At 39.2% G+C, this 18,021-nt stretch overlaps 1 protein-coding gene across 1 annotated transcript; it reads right to left on the bottom strand.

Annotated features, from left to right (window-relative positions):
• Positions 1-4,943: 4,943 nt before the first annotated feature.
• On the bottom strand, positions 4,944-7,380 carry LOC121884355 (lipopolysaccharide-induced tumor necrosis factor-alpha factor homolog). Its single transcript, XM_042393125.1, has 4 exons — positions 7,325-7,380; positions 7,112-7,207; positions 6,714-6,915; positions 4,944-5,257 (listed from the first exon to the last, which is right to left on the bottom strand). Exons 1-4 carry the CDS (start codon positions 7,368-7,370, stop codon positions 5,140-5,142), a joined length of 462 nt encoding a protein of 153 aa, XP_042249059.1. The 5' UTR covers positions 7,371-7,380; the 3' UTR covers positions 4,944-5,139.
• Positions 7,381-18,021: the final 10,641 nt, after the last annotated feature.

Here is an 18,021-nt window from a genome sequence, read left to right as displayed (position 1 = left end):
TGAGTCTTACCATTTGACCCTGGAAAGACAGCTGTGACCTGTCCAACTGACCACAGGGCCCATGGCAACTGTGAGTCAACTATCATAACGATTGTTCCAACCAACAAATCTTCAGCCTCACTTTCCGCCGGCAACTCGTGCATTCCTGTTGGGAGCGATGAATGGCTTCTCTCCCCCTCAAAATCCAGGACTTTCTCCTCATTTCAATGGACACTCTCTCCAGACCTGGATGGTGCAGCCACTTATCAAAGTCCTGAATGATTAACCGGGTAACAGGGTTGTGGGCTTCTAGTACAATGGAATGGACAGAGTCCTGTTCTACTAGGGCAGCATGTCGCAGGCTGCCTCCAACACAGATGAGCTGGGTGGAACTGTTGTACTCCGGGGCTAAAAGGTGAAGGTGACTGCTGGTTGCTACCAGTTGGCCTGACTTCAGTTGGTTGATCTCAGTGGGGAAAATCTTTTGTTGAGCTTGACATAGCACAGCCATCTCTGCTTTTCAATAGTCATCCGCTGCAAGGCTGTAGTGAGTGGCATCCAAGAATTCAAACCATGTTTGGTATTAACCAACATCAGGTGTGGTGGAGCTTGGAATCTGGGAAATGACACCACAAAAGTTAGGTTGCTTGAGTTCCTCCTCCTCAGTAGCAGGGAGGGATGTAGGCATTTCTGGCCATTCTTCAGGTGGCTGCTGGAGAAACTGGGGCCCATGTGACCACCTACTTGGTTTTGACAGCTCAACAAGTCTCAGTCCTCAGGATTCATCCGCTTCTGGATTTTAGCCAACCAGGTGCCAACAAACACCTTATAGTGGCAGAGTCTGACCACAGCTTAACCTGCTGGATGGGAAGACTTAGCTCTGTCTTCAGTATCTGAGGTAATTGGGCGTCAGTCAATGCAGCACACTGTTCTAGCAGAAGAATTGACTGCTGCCTTTTTGGTGTAACTCTAGATCTCGCTGTAAGGAATGCAACTTCAATACTTCCATTTGGTCTGTCTGTAACCAGGAAAGCAACTGAGCCATACACGTTCTCTGGTGCATTGCAAAAGACATGAATGTCTCTCTTGTTCTCAAACATGTCCATGTTTGGGCTCATATAGCACCGTGGCAACAATATCTTCTCAAGGTCAGGTAACTCTGTTTGCCAGGTCTGTCATGCACATAGTATGGTTCCTGGGAGCCGTGGATCGTCCCACTCTCTTTTCTTGTCCCATAGACGTTGAATCAGGATCTTAGCTCAGGTGGTAAAGGGTGTTGTACATACTCCACATGGTGATCACAGTGTCATTGGTGGGCCGGTGCTTATAAGATAACATATCTGTTGGACAATGCTAATGCAATCCGAGTGCCAATTCAAAGAAGTCTGGTCATGATTGATCCAAAGCTCACTGCTGGTAGATCTGGCATCTGCATTAAGGTAGCTTATAATAGACAGGTTATTGCTTGCCCACTGCTATAGATAAAAACCTCCAGTGGCCAGAAGATTGTGAAGTTTCACCACCAGAGCTTTGGCTTCCTTTTCTAAACTGAAACTCCTGAGACAGTTGTCCACATAAAAGGACTTTTCTACAGACTCACGGATATCTTCTACTGGGTGGCTGTGATCACACATATGCTTCTACAGTGTATACATCACACAGCATGGACTGCAGGTGGTCTCAAATGGTAACACCTGCCACTCATATATGCTGGGTAGATTTTACTTCTGTAGGTCTCTCCATAAGAACTGAAGAAGAGGCTTATCTTAAGGGAGAAACCTCACCTGGTGTAGATGGCCACCTTGTGTTCATGAAACTGAAGAAGCACTACAAGCAGGGGAGGACCTAGAGTGGGTTCTGGTAAGAGGAGGGTGTTCAAATTATTTCCCTGGCGCTGGTATGAGTAGTTCAATACTACTCTGTTCTTGTTATTGTGTTGCACCATGTCATATGGTATATACCAGGCCTCTGCAGACTGCTCCACCTCTTCAGGCTGCTTGGGGAAGTCAGCAGATTGTGACACCTCAGCTCCATTAGCCACTGCTGTTGACCTCTCTGCACTGAGATATAGAGACATCGCCTTGGCTGAGTACTTCTTGTCCTTCCACTGCTCCTTTTTCCTGGGGTCATCCTTGCGAGGAACAAAGAATTGGGTGTCATCCTCGTGGACTTGCATCTCAAAGTTCAACTAGTGTCCAAGATCATGTAGTGTGGGCATTGGGACTTTTACTGGGTGCACTCTCCTCTTAAAACTGCTTCTCAGATCATGTAGAAGCTTGTTTAACAAGCGTGATATGTGGGACCCACACTGCAGTTCAACACTGCCTTCCCTCCCCAACTGTTCAAGCATACCGATTAGGGAGCGAACTCAAAGGGCAAACATTTAGAAGGCTTTAAAATCACCACTACAAATGTCAGGTTCATTCATGGGCTCAGCTATTCATGCAAGGGCTAGTTGGTGTGGCTGTCTAAACTGTTTGTGAAGGGCTTCCATGGTCTTGGAAAAGGGGTATGGAGAGTTGCTGTATGAATATACAATTAACTAAGCTTCTTCTAGCTTGAGATGGTCTGTGAGGACTTGAAACTTCTCTGAGGCGTCAGATGGTAAGAGATTCTCGAGAGCTACTCTGAGCTGAGAAAATTCTCTGGGGTCTGGATGGACTGGTCAGGGATGGTTGGAGCGGGACCCCTGTAGGTACCCCCAACTAGTGATGGAATATGTGGCCTTGAGTCCTCTCTGTAAGAACAGGGCTTGTACAGATGGTATTCTGCCAGGGGGACCTCCCATGATGCACTGAGATCCTCTCTCTTTGTCTCCTTCTCTATCTGCATGCATTCACGTCTCATGAATGCATGTTACTAATTTGGCATCTTCTCTCTCCCACAGTTTTGTGCTTTCTTGCCTCACAGGTATCTTCCAGAACTGTACAATCTGGATCTGTGGTTGCAAGCCACCTACTGCCCCCATGATCCTGCTCAACACCCACTACTAGTATTATTATTATGATCATTATGATTATTATGATTATTATTATTATTACATCTCCCTCTCCCCCCTCTCTCTTTCTCTCTCAACCCAGCGGGTCGAGGCAGATGGCCACCCACCTAGAGCCTGGTTCTGCTTGAGGTTTCTTCCTGTCAAAGGGGAATTTTTCCTTGCCACCATCACCAAGTGCTTACTCATGAGGGAACGTTGGGTCTCTTCCATTCTGTTGGTGTTGAAACCCTTAGTTTCTCATCAGCCCTTCTTCCCATGAGTTTCTCCATCTTTTGTTCCATTTCTTTGAATGCCTTAACGACTATGGGCAGTTGATCAGCTGTATGTTGCAGCTCTATAGTCTCTCTCCTCATTTCATTGTTACCTCTATACAGGTCATCCCTGTCACTGGTCAGCTGTTGGATGGCATGACGATGATAACAATTCTCACAGCATAGAGACTAATATTCTCTGTGAACTTCCTCAACGGGATCCCACTGATCCACCACTGTCCAGCGTGGAGGGCTCAAATGCTGGCTGATGGGTGCACTGAACCCTGAAAATCCTCATCATCTGATTCATTAGCTTCACCCTGAATACAGGGACCTTCATCTTTATTGTAAAGGAATATACAAATACAACAACTTGATGATAAATCAAGATATTTATTGAACTACCAAGGGGTAGGGATGAATGGGGGGTAACTAAGCATATACACATATATACAATTAGAATAAATGAATGAGAAATTAAATTAACAAGTTATTGCTGAGAGAATAAATGAATTAATGAGGGTTATCAAACAAGTCAAAAGAGCAATGAGGGCAAATAGTCCTAACTAAAGCCAAATATAAATATAGAGAGAGTGCTGATCATGGCGAAGCAGACTTGGTGATCCTTGGGTCGCCAAGGGGACAACCAGATGAGAACTGCTGTAGGTCAGTGAAGCGCTCTGATTCAGCACTTCCCCAGGAGAGGTAATGCAGTCGGATAGGTTCAGACTAGCTGAGGCTGTGTAGCAAACACACCGTGGGGTTATGTGTTTTCGGTCTTGATGCATTCAGTTGCAGTCTGAGGAGTTTGATACTGAAACTCTAACAACCAAAAAGGGTCTTTTGAACAGTCTTATAAAAAAGGTTTAACTACATGATAAAAATAGGAGATTACAAAAATTCAATATATATTCAAATGACATGCAAGACGAAACTGATACTTGGCCTGTGGCTTTAGGCAGCTTTGCAGTCTTTCTTCTTAGCTGAGAGTTCCTTTTTGGAGATTGAAAAAAATGAAAAAGACAACGGCCGAAACGCAACGAATGGGCCATAAGGGCTGACAAGGCAGAGAGGAATACAGATTAAAACAGCCACAGACAAATAGTTGTAAAAGTTTTTACAGTCTAGTGGGTGTGTTTTGGAGGAAAGAGGATCTTTAACGCTCTTTTGGAGGGAACGCCTTGATTACTAAATAAAATTTGTGTTAAGGGAAAATCTGGCCTTCAACTAAAATTGAATAATTTTATTAATTTCTGTTATCAATGTTGACATATCATGAAAGCCAGTGGGAAAACACTTAAAAATTGCAATATCGCTTAACCAAATAAATACAGAATAATATCAATACCTTTCTAATCTGTAGCATGAGAACTATTAAGAAAGGTCTACATGATCCTAGCAATCAAACCATAGCTAAATAATACACTTGTAAGTTAATATCAGAATAAATCCATATAATAATAGTGTGTGACTTATATCATGGTCTTAAAAAGTTGTTCCCAAAATGGTCACTAGGTGGCAATGTGGCACCGTGTAAATTAACATTTTTGAGAAAGAAAGTGAATTTCCTATAATTCCAAAATAATTAACGTGTTCAGAATTACAACAAAGGTTAACATTGGTTAGACAAGTCAAGATATACATGTTTACACATTTTAGTGGCATCTTTTGTCTCAAGACAGACTTAAAAAATCAATCACATAATCAATCCCAGTCTGTTGCTAATAATATGATGTAACTTGGAAGTCATTCATGTTTGATTTTTGCTTTGTGCAATGGCTCATCCATGGAAATAAGCTACATTTGAACTGCAACCTTTCCTCAACAATTTCATAAGACGGGGCAACTGCAGACAAAAGTAACAGGATGTTATGTCTTATTTCAATGGGTCCAGCTCTGCCTTCATGTCTGTCATTTACAGCATTTTTTCTTCTCGACATGAAGGACTCTGTTGCAGCGGGGGCATGTGTGGTATGCATCCTTGAAGTTTTTCATGAAGAATGGAATCAGGCAGCAGCACAGGACTAATCTGTAGCACACACACACACACACACACACACACACACACACACACACACACACACACAGAGTTAGTGTCAGGTAGTAAGTCTTTTTGACCACTATACATTTTTGTGTTTGATCATTTGTTTTTGGTTTTATTAAATGAAAAACAATTGCATTTATACAGTCAAAATGACACCTTTGAAACTAAATATGACACCCTCTATCCTTTTAGACCCTCTGTGTCAATAAGAAAAACCCACAAAAGAAGAAAAAGAATTAAAAGAAGTACTGTCTAAGTAAGTTATAGTAAAATTACTTTCTGTTTAAATTTAAAGCTGTAATGTCAAATTGTGTCACTTTTGAGTTGTAGTATACCAAACTGCTATGAAGATCTGTTCAAATTACGTGAAGATGCAGCTGAGGCTGACTGGCGATCTTATTTTGTCAATTTTTTGTGTCAACTTGCGACACACTCTCACTAAATAACACTTTGAGAACTTTTGGCAAGATCAGGGACACATTCTCATTACATTATACTGTATGTTTGGGCTCATGCATCCCAACCTTCAAAAGTGACTTGAGTTGAATTCAGACATAATGCTGGATTATGTATGTCAAGTGTCATTTGTTAATTTGATTAATTGCAAAATTTGCCAGACTTAAGTACAATATATGGTGCATTAATAAAGTTTCCCAAAATGTGTTTTGCTTATTGTTACTTGGATGTTTGACCGTCACTGTGCAGAATGATGCATGCAAAGATACTAGGAGGCTGTTTTCCCATTCAGCTGCAGAAGTGGGGAGAGCTCACTTTGAATCTGAGTTTAAGGCGTGTATGTATGAGAATGATTTGTGACATCACTTCTAGTCTGGAGACAATTGTGCTACAGTATGTAACTTACACACAAGAGGGATGTGGAAACTTGAAGCGTCCAGTGCACATACACTGAGAATGGACTTTACAGTGAAGTAGGAGACACCTTGTGTCCAGCAGTTGAACTTTTGGAATGATAAATATTTATATATTCATACATTTTGGATTTTTCAATGAGGAAGAAGGATTAAATGTAATTTTGAATTTTAAGAACTTTTAACTACGTAATTGAACTTTTTTTGTGGAAAAACCATATCAGACACAAATTATTATTCAAGGCAGAGTATTTTTATGCATCTTAAAACATGTCTGGAGGGGGTCTTTAATGATGTGTTCTTGTCTTGGGTCTGTACTGGCTGTTCTCTGGGTCTCTTGGAGGTAACAGAGATGTACTGTTTGTATGAGGAGGTCAGTAGGGGCCCAAAAGCAAATTTTTGCCCTGGAGTCCCCTAACCAATTAATACAGCCATGCCAATCCATGCAACACAGCCTCAAAATTTTTTAAGGTGTGTTCATATCTGTATTTAGAGATTCTAGTCAGCTCAACCAGGACACATTTTAGTACAAAGTGCTGAGATACAACAACAGCCCTGAACCTTACACTCACCCACAGCAGATGAAGAGTAAGCACATCAGCCAGGCGTAAGTTCCAGCTTTGTAGGTAACGTTGGTCATGACCTGCTGTTGGCAGGATGTGCAGGTCGTCATTCCAGGAGAATTCCCCAGCGCCGTGTCGTAGCTCACAAATTTCCTTCTGCCATCTTCAGAATCGAGACCTGAACCCACGCCTCCTCCTCCGCTGGTGTACACTGATGGAGGGAGAGAGGAGGAAGGATTTAAGACAGGTGAGGTGGTGGCAAGAATAAAAAAAGAATAACTACAATGTTTCAAACTTTATTTAAACCCAACAAGAGTTTCTTAGTTTTGATGATACAAACTTACAATGAATTAGAATAAACTATAGCTAATGTTTTTGATATGTGTCTACAGGAAGTGTGAGTTTACCTGGTGTGACCTGAGTCATGGACTCCTGTGAGGAGGGAGGAGGGGTGAACGGAGTGTGGACATGGTAAACCTTCACCCCGCTTGCCTGATCTTCAACTGGAACATAAGAAGAGGGGGAGGAGAGACAAAAGCAAGATGGAGTTGGTGAGCTAATCTGATGATGAAGATGATGGTGATGATGATGTGTGTGGACATACGTGTGTTTAGGCTTACCAGGTACGATGTAGGGAGGAGGTTCTTTTTTTCCATCTACAGTCATTGTGCTGCAGAGAGAGAGAGAGCATAGAAAGAAAGGGATTGTTGTGAAGGCTACTCTTCTTCATTAGCATTAAAGACAAAACACACTAATAATTAGACATTTCGTTCTGTGACAGAAGTGACTCTAAGGTTGTTGTCCTGAGACAATTGTGATGTTGCTTCCTGCCACCAGATGGAGGTAAGGCCGGACTGATTCAGCTAAAAACGTTCATCCTGAAGCTCTGATAAAAATGTCTGTCAGCCCTTGCTGACACATATTTAGATCAACGTGATGAAGTAGTTGTCAGCCCAGAGTATATACTGCACTGTGTGGATGTGTATTGTCAGCGGCCCTGGGAGGGGAAACGCCTGGGTGTGACTTTGTCTGGGGTGTGATGGCTGGCATGTTTCAGGTGTGGTTGCTGGAAAAAATTTTTTAGTTTCTTTGTATGTTCACAAAGAAACCTCGCAAGACTCATTTGTTTTATTTGTAATTTTTAGATATTTATACCACAATGACTATCCCAACCTCTCTAATTTCTATTAAAAAATTCTCCTTTAAACTACTACTTGTCCTTTTAATGATTGAGTTAACCTCATTTTCCTATTTTGCCCATACTTCATCTGTGTTTAAACTCTATTTATTAATACGACCCTGACTTGTAACAGCTGATCACATCTACAACTGCCTGTATATTTTATATGTAAAAAAAAACTCAGCAGCATTCTGTATGAATGAATTAGTGTAAGGGAAATGTAGGTTTTGCATTAGCTGTAACATGTTACATCTCTGACACTGTGCTGGGAGAGTGGACAGTAAACAGTGAGGCTGATATCAGTGAGACAGAATTAAAACGATTACGCTGGGTTACACACTACATTGTCTTGTGAATCCCTTTTGCATGTGAATGCAGTTTTAATCCAGCACGGGAATGGCAGACCTGCCACTAACACTGAAAGCTACTACTCAGAGAGTTAATGACAGAATGTAAAAATCTTGGACTTTTATTTAAAAAATGCAGACAACAAAGAAACATCAAAAACCAGGTTTGATTTCATGAAAAGCGTAAGGATTATAGTTTTAAGACTAAAATGAATCCAAAGATTAATTGAAACATAAGTCCTTGTTTAAAAAAAGAATAAGTGCAGATTGACAGCATCTAAATATCTATGTGATATTCTACAATAAAACTCTCTATAACCTTTTGGCTACTTGTGAGGAAGCTGCCACACCTTGATTCAAGCAAACTCACAAAAAAGTGAGTAAGTATGAAACAATCAGTGTGGTTGCTTCCCTCTTACATGGTTACGTAGAACATTATTAGATGTTATTTCTGTGTTAATAGACGTCATTTCTACACGCAAACCACACCGGTGGCATGTGAAAAATGCCTCTTAAGGCTTCATTGACAAAGCTAAGTCATCCATGAATGCCACAAAACACAACAAAAACCAGAGGACAAGCAGTCAAGGGGAGGAATAAAAAGGAGTAACAATGAAATGATGTTCATTAATGGTCAAATTAAGGATTGAATATCTGTGATGTTACAGTGTTTCTTCACAATGAGACAATCCTGTCAGTCTAGAAGTAATTACTGCCATTAGTCCACAGCTGAGGACTTAGATGAGAGGACAGTGTGGGATGTGGCCTTATTAAAATATAATTAGGAAATGTGTGACACCAATCTAACCTACAAATTATGAAACACTGTCTCATTATACTATTGTGATATTATCACAGTAGAATAAGGAACAAACCTCCCAGCCGGCGCATGCACACTTTGAATATTAAAGTTACATATGGAAAAATGCTGAGGTTTTATTATTATAATTAGAGCTTGTAAGTAACAAAGCAGCATTACTGTAGTATGGTTTTGAGATGCTGGCATTTGACTTCATTTTGTGATATTTTGGAGGGAAATTTATTTTTGGATTTATGAAGTTAACCGTTGGCTGTAGTTACTTTGTAGATTTGACATATTAGCATGTAAAATATAATGCATTAACTGCTCACATATAAACAAATCAGTAACTTGATAACCTTCATGTGACCAGTTCAATGTGTGGTCAACAAGTAACACTGTTTAATGCTTTCTCTTGTGAATTTGTGTTCTCTGAGTGAGTCATGTAAAAATTTCCATGACAGGTCCCATACTGGAAAAACTCACCTAAAAGATGCACATGACTCTACCTCTCTACCTTTCTCTCCTCTCCTTTTGTCTCCTCTTTTTGTCTCTCTTTCCATAAAACAAACATAAAAACACACACTGGCGTGACTAAGCATTCATTAACACAATAACACAAAGTACACACAGAAGCTTGACTATCATGTAACATCCTGTCTGTACATGCATCTCAATTTCTCTCTCTCTCTCTCTCTCTCACACACACACACTCGCTCTCTCACTACCCTGGCAGACTTTCCTTGAGCCATTCGTTACATGCACTGAGGTGTGTGTAGCCATAGTTCATCATCTGTCATCGCAGTTTAGACTCGCAGAAGATGACAGACTGCTTTGTCATTGTGTCATACACAAACACATGTACACACACACACACACACACACACACACACAAAGCCTGTATATACACCCATATGTTGGTGTAGGAATGTGACGGAGCTGCATGCTTCTCTCTGTGTCACAGACTTGAGGGTGTGCCGACCGACTTGCTGATGAACTCGCTGTGTCGCACAAATCTATCTAAAATCTGTTGAGTGGGCTCATCTCAGGGGGGGGGGGGGGGGGAACTGAGGTCATGTTGTGTGAGTGACAGTTTTCTTTTTTTTTTTTTTTTTAAGTGACAGCTGAATACAATGTCTGGTAGTGAAAAATGAGTAACATACTTCATTCTTAAAAATCTCCAAATGGGATTTGAATGTATTTCCAACATGTTTTCAGTATTGCTGTCTATGTTGCTACACAGCTTAAACATTGTACAGTTTATTCTCTCCAACCTAATTCAAGGCAGCAACTAGTTTGTCTGTTTTGATAAAGAGCTAAGTCAGGGTAGGAGTGCTGATCTTTGATAACTGGTTTCTCGTTCACTTGTTGGCTTTGTTGCACTGTGCTGTGAGCTGCTGATGTGGCATTAATTGGAAAGTTCGGGGCGTGTTGGGCTCAGGTTAGGCAGCTGATTCTGTAAAGTTGTTTCCAGCAGCCCTGGTGGCTCAACATTTTGTCTTTTTCAATGAGTGAGAAAAATAGTACTTGGAGAAGCACTGCAATGTGGCTACAGTGCAGTCATGGTGCATTCAAGACCTCTTGAAAAAAGCAGCTTTGATCTCACTGGGATTTGCTGCTTGGAAGTTTTGAGAGTCCAATTGCAACCTTGTTTCTATTATGAAAAAGATGAAATGAAACAAATACAGTAAATGGATAGATAGAATAGAACAAATGAGAGAAGTGAGAAGCGATATAGACAGATGGATAAATAGGACACATGTTGATGTTTCTGTCATCACATGGGACATGTGGCTGCTAGTGGAGGCTGCGACTGGGTGCGGCTTCCGAAGTATTCATCTGCCACATTAAAGAGATGCTTTAAAATCACAACGGGGGAAAGTTAGTGGCAGCTGCTCAAACAATACATCTACTGTGAGAAAGGACCGAGGCACATGACCTCAGCTCAGACAGTGTTTGTTTTCTCTGAAGCTTTATTACCGAGACTCTGAATTTACTGCTGAAGTCAGATGCAGGTGCCTGGAAGTGGATTAAGGAATGGGTGAGACAGATCGAGAAAACTGGTCTAGTTAATGAGCACAACCTCCCATCTATCTTGTTCTGTTTACAAAGAAACATCCCTAAAGCAAGTGGATGAGTTCAAAATGTAAAACTGACACCAGCCGGTTAGACTTTCAGGTGATTTGCTGGTGAAGTGGTTGATCAGCAGGTTAAGACAGAAGATCACCTGCAAACTGATCTGTTGAGTTCTGTGAGACTGTCACTCTCTCTGATGCTAAGCAGGCCGATTTGTCATGTAGACAAGTTAACACCCTGAGACACATCTGAGTCATGGGTGTGGCCATACTGTATGTGACATCTGTCCTGGTCAAAGCTGATCAGCTGATGAAGGAGGGGGTAATTTAACTGGAAATTACCCATTTAACCACTCATCACTTATCATTTCAGAGAGATAGAGATATCTTTCCAGCAGCTGTTGAATTTAATGCATCAAAGCTCAACTAGAGTGTTGTTTAAATTTTTTCTCTATTTAGTTCAATCACTGTTATTTTCGGATTGGCGTTGATTCTGATCTGACCCCTAATCAGCCAAAACACACAGGAAACATCCCCCCAAAACAAAGGTTCACTGTTCCACAGTGCTTCACTGTATATCCAGCTTACATAGAATAGAATAGGATTTGATCCAAACATGTATTTCCTGGAAATTAGTAGATTTTAACCATTACTACATATTATATAACAATAAACTATATAGTAGCCTATAAATATCATGGTCCAGTTTTTTCTCATTATTTCTGTTGTTCTTGTGGTTGCGGTATAGTTGCTCATTTCATATGAACAACTATATTACAATACAAAATCATATGAGGATTTTACAAACAAACTCATTCTTAATATTTGCTGTATACAATTATAGTTAATAGTTAATAATTGTAACAGTAGAATTTTCCACCTGTAGCCACTTGTCAATTTAAGACGTTATTGCGACTCTACACCACTTCTTTATAAAGTTACAGGCACAGGTTTGATATACATGAGCACTAAAACCTACACGCACCACATATTTAATCTAGCATGTTTCTCATTGTTACTATGGTTAGTATTCCTACCATTTCTACTACAGCTATTGTAGTACTGCTACAGTTAGCACAACTGATGCTGCAAAACTAGTGATACTACTACTACCTTTACAATTACTAACTACTAATTACTAATTACTAACTAATCCAAAACCCAATCCAGATATAAGTGAACATGTAACAAAGAACCTAAAGAACACTAAGTTAAAGTTAAAACAACACCCACACATGTACAGAATAAAACAACATCAGATCAAGTCCATTAATATCCAAAATGTCTTTAGTAAGTGAGAGTGAGAAGATTTCACAGGAGATCCTCCTTCTCTCTAAAAGTACACTCTGTGAAAGACACTAAATGTTACAGTCTGCAGATGCACAGACATCAATAAGCACAATGAAATAAATCTTGGAATTTATTGTTATCCTTGACATTTGTTGTCGTGTGATTTAATGCCTCCTTTCTCTTTATGTCATATAAGGAGTCTAACATCCCCACAGGTCCTACAGTAATAGTTCTGCTAAATGACAGGTTCACTCTAAACCTAGAAATACCGGACTCTAGTTCACAGAACAAGAGAGAAGGAGAGTTTCACAGCTGCATGTAGTGTGGGCTACACCCATGCCTTTACATGTTGTATAAAACTTAAAATGCCAAATAATAACTAAAACAAATGAACAGAAACAAAAAGGAAAAAGCGAACTGCAGCAAACATGACCAGGAATAAGCAAACAAACAAAAAAATTTCTTCTTGTCTGGCTCCTCCAGACTCAGCTGGAGCCTATAAAACCTCTTGTGCTTGTCATCACATTGCAGTTGTAAAACCACAACAGATTTAGCTCAAAATGAATGTATTAACAATGATTTAATAGGAGATAAAATGCTGGAGATAAAAAGTCCTCTTTTTTTCATCTTAACTTTATAATAATAAACAGTCCTTTCCTGCCTAAGCATTTAAGATATTGTTGATTTTATTCACTGGCTAAACATCAACTGTTACATCTTCAGTTTTCATCTTACAAACTCAAGAAACATAAAATCTGATCTCTCAATCCTACAGTATTAAATCAAATCCTCTCTCTGTACATCACATATTCATTTCTGACAGTCTTACCTTGGCGGGGTGTTGTCGTCAGTATGCAGAGATGTGTGTGTGAACTGCTGCTGATGTACAGTCCAGACAGGTTGTAACTGACAGGTTCACCTGTCACACCTGTACCTCTAAAAGCCTCCCTGGACACACCCACTGCCCTGCCCTAATTGACAAAGACGTGAATATGCAGCGGTACATGAGTCACTCTGAGTGACTTTCAAAGGCAGTACTGCTCATTTTTACCTTGTTCTTTGTTTCTGAGAAATTGTTGAGGGAGTGTGTGTGTGTGTGTGTGTGTGTGTGTGTGTGTGTGTGTGTGTATTTGTGTGTGTCACTCTCTGAAGTGAGAATAACCTGTTTCCCTCCTTTAAGCAGACGATATGATTTAACACAGACTTGAGGCGATCATTGTTTTAGTCCTGGAATGGGACCAGAGGGCCATTGACAAGCTCTAGTGACATAAGTTTACACATGTTTGCATTCACTAAAAATGGACCATTTCCCCCCAAGAATGATAAAAATTCAAAGTTGTTCCCTTCACGTTAGCATGAAACACTTGGATGATGATATTACACTAAAACTCCGCACTGAAACTCAGACCAATGGCATTCTTCAAGGTGGCTCCTCATATTAGGTTGAACGATCTCACCCATTTGCTCATATAGAAGAAATTCTGTGAGATTAGTAAATGATTAATTAACAAACTGGTTGTAAAGTTAAAGTTAAATGCAATTTTTACAGGCTATTTTTTGAAATCTGAACATGAATACACGCATTTGTGTGCATACAGTGTATGAACAAACCAGACTAAGCTTTAGGCAAAAGTCCTAGGAGCAAAATGGTTATCTAGGGCAAAGGTTGCAAGAATTCCTCATATTCAGTATTCAGAACAGACACATTTTGGACTAAATATACATTTAAACAAGATTTGTCCAAACGATTTTGAGCTGTCATGCATAATTTTATAGGTATAGAATTTTGCAACTTTCAATGTTGTATGTAAATACAGTAAAGAGTGAAGCAAAGTAAATTTCTCAGTATGGTCAGTGACCCATGAGCTATAAACACTAGCGTAGAACAAAACTTTGACATTTTGGGAAATATGATTATTTGTTTTCTTGCGGAGAGTTAGACGAGAGCATTGATACTACTCTCAATCTTCTCATCTAAACTCTCCACCAGAAAGCGAATGAGCATATTTCCCAAAATGTAAGACTATGTGTCTTTTGACTGCATTTTTCCTGTGTGAATATTTACTACATTTGATTTTGTTTAGCATATAAAACCTGCCTGAGTGTCCTTTTGTTATGTTGGCATCATTGAATTTCAGCTCAAAAGATGTCAGCTTTATGTCAGCTGGGAGCAGGCCAGTTCAACCACATTTTTCTACTGTTGGTCACTGGATCACAGAGTACTGCTGGGGGTTGAGTGTCTGTCCTAACATGTAAGAGGCTGGAACATAATAGGGATTTGAACCAAAGACCAGTCAGCCTGGAGCCCAGTCTTATCAATCCAGACATTATTTCTCTGTCTAATAAAGATCCCAAAGTTTTCAAATGTTACAAACAAGTCTGGTTAAAATACTGTAAAAATTTAATCATGCATTCATAAAAATGTGTATTTCAGTAGTAGTATCGTATAACTTTAATAAAGTGCTCTGATGCAGTATATACAGTATATATATATATATATATATATACATATACATAGGATTCAAGAGGCATCCATCTATGTGTTGCAAAGTGGACAGCAATTCTATTATGTGGAAAGAGACAACACATTTTGATCCTTGTCCACTATAAAATGGAAGTGTCTTTCAGTGTATGTTGGTGGTAAATGTAAAGAGAGTTTCATTTCAGATTACCTCAACATTTAAAATAAGCCAACCCACTAAAATAGTAAATATTTAAATATTAAATACATTTTTATGTTTAGCTTCCGGTTCTTCTTTTATATTCTTCCCTCACCCCCCCCAAAACAGGTGGAGGATCTATGGAGCCAAAGGTGTGTGTGAGAGTGTGGGGTGTTTCCCTTTGCATATGATGTCAACTAGGTGAGGTGGTGTTAGGCGTGCGTATGTGTGTGTGTATGTGTGTGTGTATGTATGTGTGTGTGTGTGTGTGTGTGTGTGCGTGTGTGTGTGTGTGTGTCTGTATGTGTCTGTATGTGTCTGTGCAAGTGTATGTTTCGATGGGCCTGATGAACCACATTCCAGAGAGTAGACCAATCCTTACAGAGTTTTTTACATTCCTGTAGAAAGGCTGAGGTATGTGTGTGTGTGTGTGTGTGTGTGTGTGTGTGTGTGTGTGTTTTGATGGCTAGAATTAAAGTGCAAATAGACAACTTTTTTGCTTTAACTTATCATTATGAAGTAAATGTTGATTGCACAGTGTAATGGCTATAGAATAATGACATCATCTGCATTTAGATTGGTTCTCTATAGGCTTTACATTCAGTATGTAATTCTGTCTGCTACTGGGTACGATCTCCCAGGAAAATGAAGGCTCGAAAAGAAAGTGTGTCAACCATTGCGCAACCAAAAGAGGAAGAGAATAGCGCTTTTGTTTATTGGTATCTATATCTCATAATAATTTGTTAGGTGGCCAACCTCTTTCTACGGTCTTATTGTTATATAATAAATGTGGAATACAGGTAAATCTGATGACACACTACTTATATCTGCGTATGCTACTTTTGGTTGCATTTAGTATATTACCTGAATAAACTTGTCTTTTGATTTCTAGAGGGCTGTCTTCCCGTTAGCTACCGTGGCTAACGAGAAGACAGCCCTCTAGAAATCAGTTAGCTAAGCTATCAGCCCTACAGCCATATAATACTGGATCAGTATCCAGTCAGGCTGGCTGTCAGGCTCATCTACTTGTTCATGAAAATCAACAGACAGAAAATATGTTATCACCGTCTCCATTGCGCAGTTTCTTTCATTTTGCAAAAACATAAACATGCTACCAACCCAGGCTTTTCTGAACACATACTAAGGAATCTGCTTTCATGTCTCCATTGTAGACAAAATGAATGAACAAACTCATCCTTTTTCTCCTAATGTTATTTCTAATGTTACTCCCCTTGTTTCAGTTAATTGTTTGTGTGAAGCAATAACTCAGACTATCTTATTAGTATGAAATGCACATCATTACAATAGTTTTTGCCTGTTCCCAAATTCAATATAAAATCGTGACGATTTCAATTTACCTGTTCAGTGAACATGCTTCTTTCTTCTCTCCTCTGTTTATCATTTTTTCACAGAGCTACGCTTTGAGGAAAACGGAAAGCAATCCAGTTCTCTTTGCGATAGCAGTGCAAACAATAATACAACTTTTTTGAAAAGTTGTCTGTTTCCATTTTAACTTGGATATTTTTTAGAAATTTCAAGGCAGAGGTTTATCCCCTTTTCCCTATAATAGCTTGGACAGAATGTTAATACTGATACTAATGAAAATGCTAATGGTAATGATAATTCATCTATTTTTGATACCCAAGTATTCTATTAAAGAAAGGAGAAAACACACAGAACCAAATTTCTGGTTATGCTACTAAGATTAGAACCAATCAATAAAAGTAATAATATTGAGTTTTATCCATACACGCAAACTTCTGAAACCAGTGCAACAGGTAAAAATACCAACAACAGGGTCAAATCAAACATTTGGCAAGACATAATACATGTCACAAGACATAACTACTTATAATTGGATGGACATATAAAATAGTTAAGTTCAATATGAAAGCATGCAACAAATTTACAAATACCTTTTTGTGCATTTGTAATTTTTTTGTGCAGAAATAGCCCTTTTAATGAGGATATTTACAAAGAATAGATTCTCTGACACTGACAGCAGGTTTATCTGTCACTTTTAGCATTTAGTCATTTGCTTTTAGCCCCAAGCAGATAGAAAAAAGATAGCCAAGCTCTTAACACTGCTCTGTGATTTAAAAGGGGTTTAAAAACTGTGGTATGTACTGTGGCTTGAGCACAGCTCTGGGGAGCCTAATTATCAATAAAATCTATTTCCAGTTTTGGCCCATCTTAAAGTGAATAAGCAAACAATGGAGAAATTATTATTCTATTTCTCTTTATGCTGGTGAGAAACAGAATCTGATTTTAGCCATATTCCTTTATAGAATAAGATTTTGTGTTTCTTTTGGTTGCTCAGTGTTGCCTAAACTTTTATAGGCTGCCTTGATGTTTCTGTATTTGTTAGTGCTAACATAAAATCAAGATGTCTAATACCAAGAACTTGAGTTGAACTGCAGACATCCCACACTGAACAATGACCTAATCTACAGTAATTTCCTTAAAAGGTATAGTTGAGAATCATCTCCATAACATTGGACATCAATACCACACGTGTAACTAAAGAGGACCTAGAATTGAACCTTGTGGTACACCTTGTTGTTTAAGGGGCAGAGGAAACACAGACAGTGTTTTCTGTTCGTCAGGTAATATGAAAATAATTGGTCCAGCAGATAAAAATGCACTCCTGAAGCAAAAAGAATGCTGTGATTATTTTAATATATCACTTCATTTGGATAAGATCAAAAGAAGAGAAGTAATGTGTTTCACAATCAGAGAAGTCAAGTTAACCTAAAACACTTAAAATAACAGCTGTAGATAAAACTACAAATGATTACAAGTGAATACAGTGTTAAATAATGGCATAAAATAAATAAATGTGGGAAACATCATATATGGGACACTTCACACTATTACAGTACACTTCCATAAAAAAACATAAACTCTGACTCAAAGGTGCAAAGACACTCATATCAGTATAACATATTTTAATATATTACAATGTA

The sequence above is a fragment of the Thunnus maccoyii genome, chromosome 18 (assembly GCF_910596095.1).
Source record: "Thunnus maccoyii chromosome 18, fThuMac1.1, whole genome shotgun sequence".
NCBI classification, from domain to species: Eukaryota; Metazoa; Chordata; class Actinopteri; order Scombriformes; family Scombridae; genus Thunnus; species Thunnus maccoyii.
Note: the sequence above shows the minus strand (reverse complement) of the source record. Positions and strands in the feature narration are given on the sequence as shown.